General features: G+C 37.9%; 2 protein-coding genes across 3 annotated transcripts in view; both read left to right on the top strand.

Annotated features, from left to right (window-relative positions):
• Positions 1 to 198: 198 nt before the first annotated feature.
• On the top strand, positions 199 to 6,560 carry serpinf2b (serpin peptidase inhibitor, clade F (alpha-2 antiplasmin, pigment epithelium derived factor), member 2b). 2 transcript variants are annotated; one of them, XM_042487419.1, is made up of 10 exons: positions 199 to 391; positions 2,324 to 2,428; positions 2,514 to 2,582; positions 2,693 to 2,767; positions 2,867 to 3,146; positions 3,318 to 3,461; positions 3,577 to 3,765; positions 3,948 to 4,090; positions 5,684 to 5,888; positions 5,975 to 6,560. In XM_042487419.1, the coding sequence occupies exons 3-10, from the start codon at positions 2,529 to 2,531 to the stop codon at positions 6,325 to 6,327; spliced, it is 1,443 nt and encodes a 480-aa protein (XP_042343353.1). In that variant the 5' UTR covers positions 199 to 391; positions 2,324 to 2,428; positions 2,514 to 2,528; the 3' UTR covers positions 6,328 to 6,560. The 2 variants fall into 2 exon arrangements, with proteins under 2 accessions (XP_042343353.1, XP_042343354.1); XM_042487420.1 differs by lacking the exon at positions 199 to 391 and adding an exon at positions 2,042 to 2,142.
• A 1,716-nt stretch (positions 6,561 to 8,276) lies between these two features.
• rpa1 (replication protein A1) overlaps positions 8,277 to 21,223 on the top strand; it is a 54,129-nt gene continuing 41,182 nt past the window's right edge. The window contains 13 exon segments of the mRNA XM_042486632.1: positions 8,277 to 8,428; positions 8,799 to 8,846; positions 10,789 to 10,867; positions 11,309 to 11,417; positions 11,575 to 11,663; positions 12,225 to 12,299; positions 14,111 to 14,225; positions 15,541 to 15,595; positions 15,598 to 15,645; positions 15,775 to 15,843; positions 16,162 to 16,258; positions 16,261 to 16,353; positions 19,800 to 19,936. Coding sequence (XP_042342566.1) covers positions 8,399 to 8,428; positions 8,799 to 8,846; positions 10,789 to 10,867; positions 11,309 to 11,417; positions 11,575 to 11,663; positions 12,225 to 12,299; positions 14,111 to 14,225; positions 15,541 to 15,595; positions 15,598 to 15,645; positions 15,775 to 15,843; positions 16,162 to 16,258; positions 16,261 to 16,353; positions 19,800 to 19,936 — 1,044 coding nt within the window. The 5' untranslated portion in view covers positions 8,277 to 8,398.

The raw sequence follows: 21,223 nt of genomic DNA, 5'->3' as shown, positions 1-21,223 counted from the left end.
TGGGAAGTATGGGCTTGTGCTAACCAAGACGAAAAGCGTAACTGGTGTCAGCAGGTCGTGTTTGCTCGCCCACACAGAGTTGGATTAACCACACTTTTGCAATTAATCTGTCACGTTTCCTGATAAAGATTTCAATTTGTCATGATATTATCATCTGCTCATTGACATGCAAAGCAGCTCAGTCCTCAATATTTAACCCCTGGATGAGTGTCAGTAGCTGCATTTACAAACAAATAGTGGCTTAAATGAGGCCCCAATCAATGTAAGTTGATGTTTAACTGTTTGCTGAGCAAGTGCCAATCTTTTACTGTCAGGAATTCTGCCATCCGCAGTCACTTAGTCGCTCCTTTTTTGGACAAGGCAGCAAGTTTTTTTCTTATTTAAATTCAAGGTAAGATCACATTTATTTTAGTAATTTATTGGCGTGGTATTGTGCATTTTAACACTCGGTGCAATATGCAAAATACTACTCAGTTATTCATGGATTTTCCATGTTTGTGTTAGGTCTGCAAAAGGGGCTATGGCACCACATCAGCTAATACCCCTGACTTCTTCAATTGTATTTTATATTTGGAAACTTTATGCTGATTTGAATAGAGAATATCTACGAATATCCACGATTCACTGACACTCAAAACAGTTTTTTTCTGATATCTGTCTCTAAAAGTGCAAAGCCTATAACAATGTTTTACTGAGCAATTAATATTAGAATGTGGTTCAAGACAGCCTGAATATCTGTTCAAGAGTTTTGCACTTTCTGGGCCTCATGCAGGAAGTGATATACCAACAAATTTGCTCTTATTTTTGTACTTATAAACATTTTTCTTCTTATTTTGTAGTAGCTATTGATTTATGGTACTCACCAATGTTCTTTTTTTTTTTTTAGATATTTATATTTTGCTCTTCACTTAAGTAAGAGAACATTTTACTAGTGGTTGAGAGCTCTCTTAACAAGACATGAAAAAAAACAGCTTATGCAGAGAACATGTTTTTAGAGATCACACAGATTTAGGGTTCCCACAGCCATGGAAAACCTAGAAAAGTCATGGAACTCCACAATCACATTTTCCAGGCCTGAAAAAGTCATGGAATTGGTCAAAATCACTGAAAGTCTTGGAGAAGTCAGGGCAGTTTGTTGTGTGAATTTAAATTGTTAAAATAATCATCTCTGATAATGTAACACGACAGCAAAAATAATTTTCTTTAGCTGTTGGTGTAATTTAGCTTTACTATGCATCAAATGTGTGAAAATGTTGTTTACCATCAGGTATGTTTCGTCATTTTCTCCGTTGGTAGCTGTAATTATGTCTGAATAGAGTTTTCATCTTATCTGTTTTAAAAAAAAAAATTTGAAATTTTTTGTTCATTAAATGTGTGGGAAAATCTGCAGATTTATTTGATGACATGGACAAATAGCTACTGAGCCATTACAGATTGTCAGCACTGCTTTTAAAAAAAATCTTTTAATGTCAGTTAATGTGTATCCCTCTGCTAACCACTTCCTCAAGTACTGTACTTAAATACAAATTTGAGGTACTTTTACTTTACTTTAGTAATTTTTATCTCATGCCATTTTTTGTACTTCTACTCTACTACATTTCAGAGGGAAATATCTTTCTTTTTACTGCACTCAAATTATATGATATCTTTAGTTACTAGATACTTTACACATTAAGAATTTTGCACACAGACCATACAAAATATACAAGTGCATTTAGTACTTTTACTTTTACGTAAATACATTTTCCTGATTGCACCTACATACTAAAGTAACATTTTCTTGTACTAGTGTATTTTTAACAGTGAGGTATTTTTACTTTTACTCAAGTAAAGGATCTGAACACTCCCTCCCCCACTGCTGCTGACATGGCGTTTACAGCATCACAAATGTTTTGCCATTACTCAGGTTTTGCTTTTCCTGTAATGTCAATACTGACACTCTGGAAAACCAAGTTTAAAGTTCATTTAAAAGTATTTCCATCCTGCAGAGGGTCTTCCTCTCACAGTCTTTTTTTCTCTCCAATTCTTTGCCATGTGCCAGAATCTTTGCACACGGAACGCTTGGACTTATATAGTGTTTGGGGGGCGTTACCAATGCTGATAGGTTACTTGTGATCAAGCATCATCATTCAGCACACCTGGGTAAGAGTAGATTATGTTGGGAATTTGGAGCATCTTAAGTTAACATCTCTTATTTTTTTTCTCTTAACAGAAAATTGAGAGAGAATATAAGACATTTAAGAGAATACTGCTGCATGAGGCCTATTGTGTGGAAATCTCAGTGCAGGATCTAGAAATGTTTTGTGTGACTCCCACACTTTAGGCATATTTCCAGATGACCTGGGGTCCTTCGAAAGAGAGGGCGACTAAGTAGAACCAAAGTGTTTGAGACCTACAGACAATACAGCTAAGAAACTATAAACAAAAGGTAAGAGTGTTGCGTTTGAGGACCACGAGAGGTATACGTTTTTCATTTCTGTATCTATTTCTTCAGCATAATTTCTCTCTTACAGTTACATTTTAAGGACATGGACCTTCCTCTGACACTCCTGTTGATCTGTCTCTACAGCCAAGGAGTCACTGTAAAGCACTGAAATAACTTATAAATCTCTTTTAAGATGCTAAATGATTTTAATCTGTGCTGATGATGTAATGCTTGAGTGTTGTCTCACACTATCGTTCTTATCAACAGAGTGTTGAGGTGAAAGAAACTGAATCCATCCCTTTGGTGCCTCTCATTCCTTTGATGCCCAGCCACCCTATAGAGGTTTTTTTTAAATCTCATTGTGCTTGTTGTGTCACTGCAGTGCTGTCCTGAAAATTTGAAGAATATGTCCCTAACCTTTTCCCCTTTTGCTGCCTTTAGAAAGTAGAAAATGAAAGCACAGCACAACCAGGAAATACCACAGAAGTACCTGTAATTGCAACAATTATAACTAGTATTTCCAATGGGACCACATCAGAGGAAGAACAAGATGAAGTTTGTCCGTCTGCCAGCCGAAACCCACAGTCCAGGGCGGCCATTGCTTCAGCCATTCAGAAATTGGGCATGCAGCTGCTGCAGAACCTTGAGTCCACACCAGAGCAGCCAAATGTCATCATATCTCCTTTCAGCATATCATTAGCACTCTCCCAACTGGCTTTAGGTATGGACGTCCTGTTTCTGCTTTTACATGACGCATTGCCCCTAAACAGCTTGTTCATTGCACACATGCAATTACCACATTTGATGAATTGTGTCAGCAACTTTATAGTTTATAGTTGTCTGGAGACTGTCACCACTCCCATCCAATTATTACATCCCCCTTTTTATACAGGTGCAGTAAATGAGACAGAGGAGCTGCTGATGCATCATCTCCATGAAAACACTCTCCCCTGCTACCACGAGTCTCTGCATAATGTCTTAGTGCAGCTCCGAAACAATGACCTGCAAATTGCCACACGAATCTTCCTGCGCCAAGGTTACTTCCTAGAAATACTTTTTAACTATACGAAAACTTGAGGCTACAGTACAGAAAAAGTTAATTTTTTCATAAATTCTCTTCTTATAGAGCTTATGTTTATCATATGTTTTAGGGTTTGAGCCAAAGCCAGACTTTGTCCACGAATCCCAGCGGTTATACGACTCAGAACCAGCAGTCTTGGAGAGCCTGCAGCAGATAAACGACTGGGTAGAGAATGCAACAAACGGGAAGATGACCGATTTCCTGTCTGCTTTACCACCCAATCTTCTCCTCATGCTCATTAATGCTGTCCACTTCAAAGGTAAAATGTCACAATGTTCACAAAAGGAGCCTCTTCTCTGAATAAAATTTGCTGAGAATACTCATTTCCCAAGATCCCAGTGGAGATGAAATCTCCTGTGTTTGCATATTTTCCTTTTTTGTAAAGCTACTTCATGTTTGAATCATGCTGTCAACTAAAACTGAGACCCTTGTTACCCACAGGAGAATGGAAAGCTCGATTTGACCCACGCTTTACTTCTAGAGGTGTGTTCTACCTTGACGACAAGCACATGGTTGATGTTGAAGTGATGGAAGATGCCAAACATCCCCTGAGTTTATTTAGCGATAACGAGCTGGAGGCTCAGGTAAAACACAGTTTCTTTATCTACAATTTAGCCACCGTCCCCAAAATACTTATCAAACAGTTTGGTGAGAAAAATAAATTCTTGACAAAGGGAAAGCAAAACTGTCTTTTTAGTGAGCTAGAAAGCAGCCATGCCTGTGCCATTCACCATGCTCATACTCAGCCACACCCTCTTCCCTCTCAGTCTTAAACTGGAGGTCTTTGGATTTTTTGGGGGTTATTTTTCTATTACCACAGCCCTCTGTTTTTAGTTATGCTATATATGAAAAATATATTAATAAAATGCTGATTTTCTGGCCTATTAATTCATGCTAGTGTCAGCTGTTGGAATTTTTGTTGTTAGCCAGCACAGCAGTCCAAAGTGTCTCTGCTGTCCCTGGAACGGTTGGGACAGTTGCCTGATGGCAGTTGGGATAGTATTGTTTACAGTTCATACCTTGTTATGAATCTACAAAAAGATACAATAAATACAAAAGCTATATAAGGTGTTTTGTTTTTTTGTCAATTTATATGGTCACTGCTGTCCCCAAAAACAAGGTATCCCACATAGGGGGGCGTTGCTGGGATTTGAGGACATTGGGGGCTTAGCCCCGACCTCCCTTTAGTTATTTATTTATTTATTTATTTATTTATTTTTCATCAACAAGTTTTATTTTGGTGTTTTTATGCAATTTTAGTGTGGGAAAAAATGTTAAATATATCAATTTCAACAGTGTTGAAATTCAACTAAGTACTTTTATCTAAGCACAACAATGAACAAAATGGCAGATTATTAGATACAGGACTTTTTATTATTAGTATTATTATTATTATTATTATTATTATTAGACCTATAATTATTTTTGAAACCTGTAAATAGCCTTTATATTTAGATATGTGGCTATTCATAAAACATTTTGGGCTGAAGTCTTAGATGCCAAGGCCTAATAATGCCACTGGTCCCAATACAGGGAGCCAACTGATAGAGAATTTTTGGAGAAGCAAGAGTTAGGTCAGCACCAAACCTGTAAGAGGCCTGGAGGTCAGATACTGGAACCTCACAGCCACCCCTCTTTATCTTGGTCTCAGTAGATTTAGTGTCTCTTCTTGAATATGTGCAGGGTGAGCACACTTCTTTGTTTGAACTTTGGGACCAATAGGATCATCTCTCACTCATAGATGTATGCAAAAAAAGCTTATTTGGGAACATGTAGTGTCTCCCTAGGGAGGACTGTTGTGGTTAAGGACCAGCCACACTCTGTATGTTTAACTGTGATTCTCCCCAATTGAGTCTTTATTAAATACTGTGTGTATTTCATCCAAGTCTCCTGAGTTTTTCCTCAGTCATGGTTCACAACATTTTTTTCCTCATCAGCAATGTTTTGGAAAAATTCACTTCTTGCACATTAACTTTTTGTGCCTTTCACATTAGGGTCCGTCTGTAGAAATCTTGATAAATTGTTAGCAGATGCCTGTGTCTATTCGGGGATCAAATTATTTTCATTACTGTTTAAGATGTCTGTAAATGATAAAAGGATTTCCATGTTGTTTCAAAAACTGACCCCACTCTGTCCTCTTCCATTTTATTACAACACCATTTCTTCTTCTTGTGCAGGTAGCGAGCTTCCCATTCCAGAAATCTATGAGCTTGTTGGTGGTCATGCCTTTGTCCGGTCAGGTGAACGTGTCTTTACTTTCCGCAAAGCTGAATATCTCGGACTTGTACCGTCGTCTGCCCAAGGAGAGAGCTGTTCAAGTTAAAGTCCCCAAATTCAAACTGGAGTATGGTCAAGAGCTACAGGATGTTTTTACCAAATTGGGTAAGGCCTCATCATTTTTTATCGTCTTCTCTGAACATTCACATTTTGCCCCTTGAATTGACCCTGTCTCCTCTGCAATATGTTAGGCCTCGGAGGGATGTTTTCCAGACCCAACTTGGCTGAGATAGCTGACGGCCCCCTGCTGGTCTCCAGTGTGATGCATAAGTCCACCATGGAGATAAATGAGGAGGGTGCAGAGGCTGCCGCAGCCACCACTGTGGTCATCTCACGGGCATCCAACCCTGTTTTCCACCTCAGCCAGCCTTTCTTCTTTGCCCTTATGGATGATAAGACTCAAGTGCCGATTTTCATGGGTGTCATTAACAACCCAAATCCTGGAGCTCCCATCTTACAGAGAGGAGATTTTGGTAGCAAAGATAAGGTGGGATTCCCAATTGATAAGAATCAGCTTGGCACATTCGGAGGCCCACCTAAGTAAGGACTAATAACTGCGCTGCTGTCCCAGGGAAAACCCAGACCAAGATCTCTCTGATTGTACAGATTAGATTCACCATCTCACTTAACTGGATCAAAAGTGTGTGTGAAAACATATGCTTTATAGGTGTTTTTATTACACTGTAAAATAAACACATTGAAAGGCCCGGTATCCTGTGAAAAACCAAATATGTTTTTTTTTTTTTTTTTTTTTTAAATTTGAAGAACAGTACAAGGCATATAAATCACAGAGCCACCAAGCAAGCAAGAATTCACCATTTTTTTCCACTCTCTCTCTCTTTTCATCTCTCTTTACCCACCCCCCCCAAAAGAGAGACCACAAGAGAAATACAGGCAATAACGAAAATTACACTAATGGCGACAATCATGACAATACCTATGGGTATTAGCGGCACACTACACACATATGATAAGGAAATAATGAATAAATAATCCGACAGAAATAACAAAACTAAAACAAACAGGAAAAAAGAAACAAACAAGAAGGTTCAGTTGTCACAGCTCGGCAGGGAGGTCAGAGTATCAATATAGTTTAGGAGAGGTTTCCAAGTTTTTTCAGAAGAATTAAAAACCAAATATTTCTGTGCAAAAATTACAGTTATTAGATGTCACGTCCTGGTCAAGCAACTCTTAATATTATATAAAGTTACACTGTAAATTTCCAAGGTATGAAAATGTAAGGCCAGCGTCAAGGTAGTACTGCATAATTTTGTATGTAGTTGAGTTTTTAAAGATGTCTGATGAGCTAATAAATTGAACTGATTCGAATCACAACATGTCAAGGTTATGTGTTTCATTGTCATATGGGATGAAAAAAAACAAACACTGATGTAACTTGAGGATGAACTGATGCATTGCCAAAAACTGAAAAAAAATATTAAACAGACAGTATGATTCAACACACATGCAATGCAATTTATATCCAAATCCCAATGATTTGTGGTAACAGTGAATAGATTTACCTGTAATTTAGAAAATAAGTAACTTGTATGTGTTGGTTCTACTCCAGCAGTTTTCTCCTTATCCCTGTCACTTTACAGGGCATTGATTAAAGTGGTTAATATTGGTTGACTGTAATCTAAACATGGGGGGTATATCACTTCATATAGGCTATATCATTGTACAATTACATTTTTCACAGCCATCTTTTTTCATAAATATGTGTTAACAGATTATTTTCCACTCTATCTATAATATGTTTGTTTCACAGAAAGAGTTTTTGATAAATTGATTGAGGGATTATTCATTATTTATGAGGCAGGAGTGGGTGGGAGGGGTGTCAAATAATTGTTTAGATATTTGGGAGGGGCTTATGTTTTTTCTTTTTTGATCAAGAAATAAGCAGTTTATTTTGGTGATAAATCCTTCTGTGCTTTTTTAGTTGTTGCATCAGTTCCAATACCTACATTTAGTGTAAATGTAAAAAATATGGTTATTTATGGTGGAAGGAGGGCCATGCATTTTCCCTCAATACTCAGGGAGGACCAAGAAATAAAACACACTTGCTACCCCTCCTCTAATAAATAAGTACAAAAGCATAAAAATAAGTACAGTCCCTAAGGAAAAGGTTGCTTCTTAATTCCATCGGTTATTGGATTAGTGTGATGACCACATTAAAAATGACCACCATTTTAGAAGTATTTACCCAATAATGTTTTTAAAAATCCTTAAGGTTTTATTTACATCCTTTCAATTACACAAGTTAGAGAGGAGTCTAAAATATCCGATTTTCCCCGAGCTGTGAACGCAGCGTACAAGGCGTCTTACGTCACGTCATGTTTGGCGCTGAGATTCACGCGACTGGTCCCCGGTCAGTTTTACAGTGTTTATCAGCCGTTGTGTTCAGGCTGCTGACGGACTGCAAACTGAACCCAGATCCGTGAACGGAAACGGAAACTGCAGCAACAAATACGACGCTTGGCGCGTTTGTCCAAGCTGTTGGCGCCACTGCCACAATTCACCGAGTACTGTCAATGGTAGATGCACTCAGGTGACTGTTTAGCGAAAATTCTAGTTAAGTTGTCTTTGTGTTGCTAAATTTCTTCATCACAGACATGACGAAGCTCTCAGAGGGTGCCATTGTGGTAAGGTTAATCTTGTCTGCATATTTATTACGCTTAAATCTGATTTTCAAAACAATAAACTGCTGTCTTTGTTCAGCTGGAGAAGCTAGCAGTCATTTGTTTGCGGTTAATGTGACGTGGTTTTGTAATTCAACTAACGCCATAACACGAACGTTAACATTAACGTTAGCCTAACTGAAAAAAATACACAGCTTTCTGTTGTAAAAGTAGAAATAAAATCCAACGTTAGATAACAACGCCAAATTATCTGTGAATAAAGAGTGGTTTTCTAAATGTTTTCACGTGAGACATTGTTACATGTAAAACTCAACAAATGGTTGAAGATAATTAGCGTAAAGGTTGTTATTTAGCTAATTATTTGTGTTTGCAGGCTCTATCAAATGGCACCGGTGGCAGCGACTCAGTGCTTCAGCTGGTGGTGAGTAACAAAAAAACAGGACCTCACAGTGTTTCTTTAACATTACTGTTTAGCCACTTTATCACTGCTGACCTGCTGACTCCACTTTTTTGTATTTAACACAATTAATAGGGGTAAGATGACACCACACGCACACAAACTACCCCTTATCTCCTCCCTTTTCTGCCTAGATGTAGGGATGTTGTGTAAACCAAAGCTGGTTATTTGTTAGGGTGGAGAAGTTTTCAAAACTACGTTTCAGACCCGTAAAAACAACTCATGAATAACAACATTTTGTAGTATTTTCTCCCTTCAAAAACAAGGTAGAGTCCAGGAAATAGATCATGCCATGATGCACTGATACCTGAAAGCCAATCTTATCAGAAAATGACTGTGGTAGAAGTTAAAGTCAACTTTTTAAATATAACGAGTAAATGTCAAAGTATCTGATATTTAATGTACTTATGCCTCAAAAGTAATTTGATGGTATTAAATGTACTTAAGTATTGAAAGAAAAAGTAGAAGTAAGCTGTAAGTTATTTTTTTTCATAACATACACCACCTTAAAAAGTGGGTCCTACATTATACATGAAAAAAAATGTAGGTATTCATTAGACCTTCTGTCCTGTCCTCCCTTCCTCAGTTTCTTCCCCATTTTGTAGTAAAATAAAAACCAAAGTGAAGTACAGATACTCCCCAAAAAATACTTAAATACTGTAACAAAGTATATTTCTTTTAGAAGTTATGATAATAATAATGTTGATGATGATGACATAACTTCCTTTATATATAACACAGTTTACAAAGTGCTTTGACAGACAAAGCAAAAGCAGAAATCAAAATCACATTTCCAGGCCTGGAGAAGTCATGGAATTTATAAAATCATTGGGTTTTGGAGAAGTCACAGGATTTTGTTGTGTTTAATGAAATGCAGTGATATTCCTAACATACCACAAACGTGTCTACATTTGATGTTTCGTTTACCATCACATACACTTCTCCACTTTCTCCCTGCACCTTGTCTCTCTGTCCCTTTATATAAAGAAAAAAAAATTTCAGTTCCTTGAAAATGTGTGGGAACCCTGCAAGCAAGACCAAGCTATGGCCAAGATAAAACACAAAACCTAAAATGCAAGACGCAAAATGTCAGTATAAATAAATACAGTTAAGAACAAAAGTTATAAAAATACAAAAAAGACAATATTACATTTATAATGATGAGTGTTAAGAAGCTATTTGAAAGACGTCACAATTTTTTTTTTTAATTTTTAATTTGACTTTTTATTGGCATTTAGACTTAAACATACAGTGTATGCAAATATTAGATCCTATAGTGGTATTTTCAGCACTATGCAGACAGAGCAGAAAAAAAGAGAGAAAACAAGCAAATAGAAAACTACTATGAACAGTTAAGGAGTGCTCTTTTCCTGTCAATATAATCAATGATTTGTGAAAATAAAATCAGGCTTATGGGGTATTACATAGTTAATTCACCCCAGCGTTAAACAAATTAGAAATCACGGATTCTGCGTGCCTTATCTTCTCAGTCAGGTCATTTCAAAGCTGAGCGGTCCTGATGGCAAAGGCAAGCTTACCTTAAATTTAAGCCTCGTCTTGGGAAAGGCCAGAAGGGCCCTACCTGAGGATCTAACACTACAAACAAACCAGACGAGTTTTAAAAGTGATCAGTAAATTCTTAAAAATCAATCCTAAAACTAACAGGGAGCCAATGAAGAGAGGCCAGAATTGGGGTGATGTGTTGTGGTCTGTTAAAACCAGTGAGAAGTAAGTCTTATTTCCAAAAGAAAGATAGGGGACTAACATATGCAATAACTTCTATGCACTTTAATTCTTGAATGCTCCATACATCAAAACAAAATCAATGCTGTCGTAAGATTCAGAATGAAACGATTAGACAGGCATAATATTTGCACTGAAGAGTTTTGCTCATATCCCTTTTTAGAACATTCGCAAGATTGATGGAGGAAATGGTCCAGCTCGCTTTCGGGTGATGATGAGTGATGGCCTGCATACTTTGTCCTGTAAGTTTATTTATTTTTTTCTAATTTTCTATTAATACATGGTTAAATGCATATTTTACTCAAACTATCATATACATACAGAAGAGCAGATTTGGATCCATAACAGACATTGTCATATTTAAAATAAGTTAGTGCAAGTTACTGTTGCAAATTATATTTATCACAAATTTAATTTGATCATTGTTAATGAGCAGTTATTATTGTGATTGCCAATATTCAGTCAGCAAACCAGCTTTCAAGAGTTTTCTGGTTCTTAAATCGTTGTAATGGATATCAAAGTATTAAAATATGAATGTAGCTGGCGTTTGAATCTTTTATTAGTGCACTGAATGTAGGATGGGGTTAAAGACTTTTGCTGTTTTTAGAGGCAGTTATTCTCAAGATTCTCTTTAGTTAAATGAACCCGCGCTGCTTGTCTGACACTTTTCTGCACCTTTGCAGCCTTCATGCTCTCAACACAGCTGAACTACATGGCTGAGGAGAACATGCTGGCCCCGAACTGCATCTGCATTCTGAAGAGGCATGTGACCAATATACTGAAGGATACACGGTATGCAGTTTTTATACATTTCTTGTCTTCATTTCAAGATTTTGAAATGTCTGCATAACTGTGCTTTGAGTTTATAATAGTGAGCATATTTAGTAATTATCTTAATAAAATGGATACAGTGTTATAATCTGCCGTTTACTGTGATGTCTCGTTACAGACGGGTGGTGATTATTTTGGAATTGGAAGTCATTAAGACTGCTGATGAAGTTGCTGGAAAAATAGGTGACCCGACTCCTTACACAGATGGTAAGCCTTCAAAATACATGACATAATTTTTGCAACTTATTAAATAAATCATGTCTGTTTTAACGCAGTGTTCACTGAATTGGTTTATGAAGTGAGATTGATGTTTACCTATTAGGAAAAAAAAAAAGATTTATCGATGCATACTGATTCTGAAAATTTGAAACGGTTTCAGTGTTCATTTTCCGCAAAATTGATACACAGGTATCAGTTGCATTTTCTTGCTTTCTCTATCGTTAAGGTTTATTAAAATAATTCTGATGTTATCTGCTACTAACCAAGAAAAGACAAGTGTTTTTGTCATATCGCCTTCATGCTCTCAATATATATATATATATATATATATATATATATATTTTTAAATAGAAATTTAAAATTGTATCCCCTTAATATCAATTAATCCTCGTAGTATCAAATGTTGATATTTTTCAAGGCACGGTATTGGACTTAGAAATTTCAGTATCATGAGTGACAACACTATTATCTATTATTATATTCTTCAGTCTTACATCATGGGTCATGGTGTCACTGCAGGCTAATACTGATGTTAAATTTTCCCTGCAGGTCAGCCCAAAGGCCCGCAATCTGCGCCAGTCCCTGAAATCCGCCCTCCACTACAGCAGCACAATACAAATGAAGGTGAGAGCAAGGTTTTGTTTTAATATGAATTAAAATCTATGTGAAAAACAACTTGGAGCCCCTTTAGCTTCGGTACTGTGATATATCTCCTTCTGAAACAAAAAAATAGAGTGGTGCACAGTTTCAAGAGGGATTTAAATAAAATCCTTTGCATTTGATTGGACTGCTAAAAAGCTGGCTCTGCGTACACCTTCCTATTGTGAGATTAGGAGGACGAAGGAGCGGTGAATGAGTTTGACCTTAGCCACATTGTTTTGGAAATGAAAACAAAGGTTTTGCCCACTGATGTCCAAACACACATCTCTTCCCTTTCTCTCACCATATTGCTCTGTTAATTATGACAACCCTCAAACGTTGAAGTGAGGGTTTTATACTCCCTGATTGGTTAGCTAGTCACCCAAAGACTCATTTGATTGGATGAACTTTTGTAAATGGCCCTGACTTTCATATTGAAACTATTTAATCTCATTTTTCAAAACGAGAAAAAACAGGGATTTTAATGCAGAAATACTCTTAAACTGAATTTTTGTTGTTTTTCTTTTTACACATATAATTGGCATTTAACAAGCGATAAATGATCAATTAACACAGGATTGAAAAATGGGAAAATATACTTTTCATTTCATGGGGACTTTAAAATGGCTGAAAATGTTTAGAATGTACAATTTATGGAACAACTTTTTTCACAAATGGCCCAAAGGTAACCACCAGGTGGCAGCATTTCTCTGCTGCTCTATAATTCGGGTCACCCACAGATTTACAGGACACAAGTAACTGACAGCCCCGTTGAGGAACATTTTCATTTTTAGCTTTCTCAAGAGTTTTTTTTTTTTCATAGTGTTATTGACACAATTTACAATTCTCCAGAGGTTCCCCTTTTCATGTGAATGCTCGGTATCATAAACTTGAACAACTGTGTCAATGGGTAGCAGTCTCCTCCTGTGCCTGTCAATCACTGCGTTTATCTGTTTTTGGATGCACAGTGGAATACACAAACCAACAAATTCATAGAGGCACAGACTACGTGGAGAGTCTATTTTAACCCCATGAACAAAGATTTATTTTCCAAATTTGTTCATGTCAAAGATAAGCAGTGGATCACAGTATCACAAATAAGTTGGACAAGGAGAGATGTGCTGTCAGAGGGGTTTTGCCGTCTTCTAGTGTGTGTCATAGCAGGTATTCATCCCTCTAATCTGCCGTGTGGGAATTGAGGTTGTGGCAAGCACCCTCCTCATCAGCACAGTCATTGTTCATTTCTCTGTGTGTGCTGGTTGATCTGGGGGCTTAATTACCAGAAGTGCAGTGGTTGGCAAAGTGGGAGGACTTAAGTGGACACTTTGAACTCTAATCCTCCGCGTGAGACGCACACAAATCAAATGTGCAGCGCTTGTTCAAACGGAAAATCTCAAAGTCAGGAAGCTGCGCTCTCCTGGGGAAGAGCAGCTCCAGTTTGTTATAGCATTTCACACTCTGCCCTGATTCTGTGAAATGTGAATCATCCTTCTCACCAAAATGCTGGATCACACATCTCTACCAACTTGGCTCGACAAGATTTGTTTCCTGTTGGAGTCTTTCCTCTTGCTCGACTCCAGAGCCAACGGTGGTAAATTTACTTTAAGTCATTAGGTTTTTCTTTGATGAAACTTCCCTCATGAAGTGAGATAACTACAGTGATCAAGCGGTTGCAATCCAAAGAAATTGGATTTTTGTAATTCGTCTCTGATGAATAATGCATGCGCCTCTCTCTTGACTTCTCTCCATCACTGCTCTTCATGGATCATTTATTTCTCTCTTCATTCCTCCATCAGTGAACAGAGGTTTCAACAGAGACTTTGGGAAAAAGAACCCGTCTGCTATGCCCAGCACTCCAGGGGGCAGCTCCAAAGTTGTACCCATTGCCAGCCTCAACCCATACCAGTCCAAGTGAGTATAGTTCCCAGTCTGTGGGAAATGTCACATCATGTTTAAAACGACATTGTATTTAGTGTGTTTGGGAAAGTAGCAACACATCACTGCATACATATATAATAAAACAAAACAATGAAAAACCAATGTACGTGAATAAAACAAAAACCTACAAAGAACCAGCAAAACCATATGAAGTGATGCATGTAATAAAAGTAGACATTAAATCCAGTGAGGCACAAGACTTTATAATGTAAAGTAATTCGATACAATAGTTTTGCCACAGAAATGGCAAGCTTTCTTTTATTCAAGGCTGTCCCAGAGGTGCTGAATCAATCTGTTGTAAAGCTTTGGTTTATTTTGCTTCATTGGATTCTATTCTATTAGAAGGAGCAATGGAAATATTTTTGCATTATTTGTTTCGAGCCAGACCAATAAAATGACCTGTAATATGAGCTGGTATTACTTTTTTGCAGACGTATTGGTATTGGTGTATAAGTTGGTTGATAAGCACTACAACTATATTTTCCAACTTTAAAATGTACTGCAAAATGCAAATGGTTGTGCTGAAAACAAAATTTAAAAAATGAGAGGCTTTATTAAAAATGGTTGTTAATGTGGGGAAAAACATACATAAAAAGAAACTATAAATTACTTTCAGCTGATATCATTATTAGATTTTTAAAACTGTCAAAAATGCAATATGTGCCAGACTTGACAAATACAATATACAAGGTTGTGTGTCCCCCACTAATGGGCAGATTGTGGGCAGATTGAGTTGCTCTAAAAATGAAAAATACTGACATAAATAGTAGGGATGTGCAAGACTGCTGGACTAGTCGGTTAAATGTTGCTACCCTCTCTAGACATCACCTGAAATACTAGTTGGTTAAACTCCTTATTTAAAATTATTATTTTGTGTTTGTTTATATTTTTTTTATTGTGTTCAATGAAAATGCAGTTTTAATAAACAGGCCTGTTTCCTAAAGATTATTGTATTCTACACATTTTATTTATCACTTTTATTTAGGTAGTTGTCTTCGTTGGATAGTGTGTAATGTTTTTGTGTGCAGTGCAAAGTGACTCACATTTCAGAGCATTTAAAATACAATTTGGTTATTGAAAAAATACAGTTAATTGGCTCTTATACAAGATATAATCTTTTTCCAAGCACTGTTTGACATTAAAGAGTAATTTGTGCTCAACTTCAACAGTTTTATTGTGTTTTCTTACTTTTAGACTACTCTAAGTTTAATCCTCTGTTTAAACTTGAGGAAAATACTCGTTCGTAACATCCCCAAAAAATAACCTCAGACTTTTTCCTCTCCGGTAGATGGACCATCCGCGCTCGTGTGACCAACAAGAGCAGTATCCGTACATGGAGCAACTCTCTCGTGGTGATGGAAAACTCTTCTCCATGGAGATTGTGGATGAGAGTGTGAGTGTTATTGTGTTCCTACTGGTAATATTAATGCTTTGTAAATAATCAATAAGATATCATGAGTTTGAAATCTTTTCCTGTGCTTGACCGAGTGTAATATATTAATCGACTTTTCTGTTGTCACAGGGAGAGATACGAGTGACTGGTTTCAACCAAGAGGTGGACAAGTTCTTCAGCCTCATTGAGGTTGGGAAGGTGAGACGTTCCTCCAGATAATGATTCACTATGTCCTAATTATCTGTTAAAACTGTCTTTCACTGTGCCGTTAAAGTCGGATTTGGCTGCCGACTGTGCTATCAACAGCTGCCAGTACGTTGTGAGTTAAAACCACAGAGACTATGAATGAGTCATCTGGCTACACTGTACCCATACAATAAGCAGCTTACGCTCATCTGCCAGCCTTTGTTGATCCCCCCGACTGTCTGAAGTCATATCTTGTTTGTGCCATTCAGTCAGGTGAAATGCTCCCCAGATCTCTGATTAACACGTGGTTCATCCGTCTGTACGGGCCAGGTCTACTATGTCTCCAAAGGCTCCCTGAAGATCGCCAACAAGCAGTACACATCAGTGAAGAATGATTATGAGATGACCCTCAATGGAGAGTCCACTGTCATCCCTGCGAAGACAGCTGCGATGTTCCCATGGTGCAGTGCGATTTTGTCTCTATTGGTGACCTGGAGAACAGAGATAAAGATGCCATCATTGGTAAGGAGCACAAGCAATGATCCACACAGACATTTCTGAACCCAGCCTGTTTCATTAAATCCCCAGACAGCTGTTACCTATCATTTTTTTTTTCTCAGACTGTGTTATGAGACAAACATACTGAACAGCCTGCAACCCTAATACATATACAAAGACATGGCAGACTGTTCAGCTCAAACCTGATGTCTTTATTAGAAAATGACTCTCTAAGTATTGTTTTAGTGATTTGTAAGGGCATAATTCCAGGCTTGGGAAAGTAAATAAACCCAGGAGGTTTTGGTATTTTTGGGGTTAATGTTCGGGCGCATCAGTCAAGTCACTTGATGTTATGCTGTTCTTTGTGTGAGGAATGTCAGAGTGTCAGACTCTGACCTGAGCTGCAGCTTCTACAAAAGTAAATATGTAAATTTGCCTAATACCTGGATAATACGGATTTATTAATGTCTGGCTTCACCTGGACAAGTATAAGTCATGTCATGAGAATGACCGACTCAGGATGTGCAAAATGTGGCCTCTGTTGTTTATTTGTTTAACATTTCAAACAGGGGAGAGTCATTGACTCTAGCCATGCCAAAGGAGCTAACCTTAGCACCAAGCTGCTGCTGCACAAATCGTCTCCGATTACCGTCGTTATTACGCTGGTGACCAATGTGACACCCGCTGCCAGCTGCAGTGCTTACCTCTCGTCCACCAGCAAAAAAGGGACAATTTCAGGCGCTGTGTCCAAAAACGAAGCCCTAACTGCAGAGGTGCTGTGAGCGCTATAGTTGGCAGAGTCTCTGACAACAAGCTTCCCACAGTCATGACAAATCTGGAAAAGTCATTGGATTCCTCAATCATTTTCTAGCTCCTGGAAAAGTCAGTGAAATAGCAGAAATCATTGAAAGTTTTTGAAAAGTCATGACATTTTGTCATGTGCAATGAAATAAATTGTTTCAGTGATCTTTTGGGGAAAACCTTCCACGTGATGTAACATAACAGTGAATTTATTTACTTTAAGTTAGCTGTTGATATAACGTAGCTCTCATATACAACGACTGACAGCTGCATGATATATTGTTTCAGCATCAACATTACATTGCGCTATAGTTGCATCAAAGGGCTCACGATTTCAAGACAGACAAATGAACTCAAACTATTTATTTGCTGCATTATAAAATTGGAAAACTTGCATGGTTCTCATTTTCAAAGAATAAAAGCAGCCAAACCTTCCCCTTTAAGACAGGTTACATGTATTTATGACGTAGTGTGACAGCATTTGTGATGGGAGGAGAGACTCTTCTGAGTGTGCGTCTGTGTGCGTCTGTGTGCGTCTGTGTCTGTGTGTGTAAAAGTACCGTAACCAGGCCAGCCAGTTCCATAGACACAGCAAAGCGCATGCTTTTCCAAAATGGAAATTTGGGTCCTTGAAAAGTCATGGAAATTTAAAATGTAAATACACAAGCTTTTTTGGATCATGGTCTCTCTGACAGCCAGATAGCTCCCAGATTTGCATTCTGTGAACATAAGTGTACATATACAGTATATGTACTTTTAGATTGGCTCTTTACTTTAAGAAAAGGAATGGTATATTTTGACATGGAATTGTGTTCTTATTTTTCATGTACATCATACACAGATGTAGAGAATGCATTGTCATTAAAATTTTCTGCACAGGCATGGAAAAGATATGGACATTTATTGGTACTAATGTGTATGAACCCTGTTGTTTTGTTCAGGTCGCAGACTCTAGATAGTTAAAAAGTGAGACAGTGGATGGAATAAATGAGTGAAACTGTCAGCTTTCAACCCTCAAAGCTGTAATGCTGTTACAAAGAGACTGGCTGAATAAAACATTGAAAAGCAGACTAAGATGTTAAATAAATCTCGCCTGCAGTCCTAACAGGTTAAAATATATGTTGGAGGAATATAAACATTGGATCTTTTCATCCCTATTTGGCTTGTTGTCTCTGTAGCCGACTCAAAGTATTTTTTTAATGAGCCCTAGATAAGATTTTTCCTTTTAGTCAAAGCTCCTTTTATTCCTCTCATTCGGCCCCACCTCCTAAACAAAGTCTTATCTTACAGTCTAAAATATTGTATACAAGCAGCTAGTTAGGCCAGAACAGGATTTGAGACTGATATAGACTTTTGCTTTTGAGAAGCCTGTAGAGCCCCTCTACACGCTGTTTCAGGTCTATTACTCAGAATGAGGCCGTGGAAACCCTTTCAACGCGGCGCTCGAGGCTCCATTTGTTCCTATGCTGCATTGTTGTGGTGGGATGATCTCTCTAGTATCAGCAGTTTTTTTTCTGATTGAACGAGGGCCATATTTTGCCTGTTTTATGACACATTAGTTTACATGTTGTCTTATCCATTATTGCCCTAAAAATATGTGCAGAGGACTGAGTTATGTAATGTGGCATGCACCGAATAACAGGTGGCTTATGTTTGTGTCCCCTGTGATTCCTGGTGTGTAAGTGCACATTGTTTTTATAAAAAGGGGGGTTCGGGCTCTGTGAGGCCTAAACGCATCATAATTCTCTTAAGCACTGCGTATTGTGAAAAGCACACCCAACCAACCGAAGCTCGAAGCCAAGCTCCTACTGAGGTGTTCCCAAGCACCCAGTAATAAGCTATCATAAGCAGAGGATTGAGTTTGTAGCGGAAAGCAGAGCTGGATATACTGCGCGGATGAGGTAATTACAGTATACGAGCAAAGAGATAAAAGTGGTATTAATAATACTGATGACAGTAATAGCCTGTAGTGCAGATTGACTTTGGGCCCTATGGCAGAGCCAATGAGAAAATGAGAACCTGCTGTCACAGGTAAAATGAAGTAATAATAAGGAGTCTGCTTGTAATTCTTATAATGAAGACTACGACATGTACTGCCATCTGAGTAATTTCTCAAAAATCAAATCAAGCGTTCCGTTTTGTTCATCACGGTTAATACATTTAAAATCCTTTTACTCAGCAGGGGTTTATAGATGATGCGTAATCTTCGTGATGCTTCTCTTGCACCTTTGCAAATAAATGGCTCTGCATCTATCATGCTTGATTGCATTAGTCAACAAAGTATGCTTGATGAAGTGCATTGGTGGAAACAATTAAAGTCTATTTTCATGGCGTCTCTCCTACATTATGGATGTAAGTGCCGGGTAAGCAGGCTGGTGACCTCACACCTGACTTGAAATGAATGAATCACTTATTTCCCATGAGCCAATTTGTGCCAGAAACCATGGAGCTCTGAGTGACCTGCGGGCGTAAACACCACAATCAATATTTATGATATGTATATTTGGAACAATCAAGAGGATTTGTCGGGAAAACTAAACCCATATTCTCAGGTGTGTCATAAACGGCATATAATGCGATCTTAATAAACTGCAAACTGAATGATGTCGGGAATGAAAAATAGATCCAGTGTCTGCTGGTAATCCACTGCATTATGCCTTCCATTACAGACGTGATTGGAGTGTGTAAGAGTGTGGAGGAAGTGACCCGCCTCACTACCAAGTCCAACAGAGAAGTGTCCAAGAGGACGATCAGCCTGATGGACATGTCCGGGAAGATGGTGACTGTCACGCTGTGGGGAGAGGAAGTGAGTACAGACTTGAAACTGAGAGTAAAACATGTAATGGGATAGAGGTGATGTTTTCTTAGAGCTTTTTAAATGGGTGGTGAAAATCAATACCAACATGGACATGCTTATTGTAATTGTTAAGATTTCTCTTCAGAACACTCATTTTTTCCCCCCAGGATCAATAAAGTTATTCTGATACTGATAAGGAGCATGTAGCTCAACACGTCACCTCGGTAGTAATTTAATGGAATATTTATGGGAGCATAGTCAAGTGTGAAGACACTGTTTTTTTCTTCTCTTTTTATATCTTGTCCACAATACCTTTTTTTTTTTCTGCTTGATAAGTTTTCTTTTTGTAGCGCTTCATTTTTCCAGTTGCTGTTTTTTTTTTTTTTTTTTTAATGGTCGTAGAGAGCTGAAAAATATTAACTTCAGTATTCCGGATCATAGCAATCGGATGCAACGGAAGCGTCTTAGCTGAAAAATGCTGCGCCTCTTATTGCACCTCATTTTCTTTCTTTGTACAAGTATTTAATTTGTTTTAAAACCAGCATTTTTGTCATTTAAAAAGCAACAATATTACATAGGATGAGATAATCCTTTATTAGTCCACAGCAGGGGAAAGTTAACAATAAAGCTTATTCACAAAGCTCCAAAATTCAGGGTAAATGAGGTAATTTGCAAAGTCAATACAAAATGACAGTAATATTTTGCTGTGTATCCAACCTTATTGAAACGCAGTGAAAATTCCATCACCCTGACAGACTTACAGTATGTGCTCAGTTTTGAGTGTGACAATGTCAGAAAGGTGTTTAAAGTTTGGTTAACACATTTTCTCATCACTGTTCAGCAGTTTTATAGCCAAAGCCATTTAATAATGTGTGCAGTGTTTAACAGAGGCAGATATGGTTGAACGTGTTGACTGAATTTCCTGTCAAGGAATGATGAAGTAGCCCTGCTCCTGCAGTTGATTTTTACCTGTGGCTCTGAGGGACTGTGCTCAGTTCGCCACCATTTCTTTCCTACTGACAAGAAGCACAGTGTTCCCCGTTTGTTTGTTCGACAGATAGCCCCTTTCCACTGGGACCTGCTGTGGTACACAAGATGTATAGTTTATAGAAAACAATGGCAGTGCCAAAAAGCAAGCGGGTGAGATATTTTTGCCATATCCAGGCGGGTTTTCATGAGAGATTTGCGCAAGACTTTGTTTGATGTTATGAGATTTTACTCACGATTTTAGGCGTCTTCTCACCACAATACCACTCCAAGGTGATGTAGGCATGTAATGCGAGTGATAATGGAAAG

Source organism: Plectropomus leopardus, chromosome 5 (assembly GCF_008729295.1).
Source record: "Plectropomus leopardus isolate mb chromosome 5, YSFRI_Pleo_2.0, whole genome shotgun sequence".
Lineage (NCBI taxonomy): Eukaryota > Metazoa > Chordata > Actinopteri > Perciformes > Serranidae > Plectropomus > Plectropomus leopardus.
This window is presented reverse-complemented; position numbering and strand designations above follow the sequence as displayed.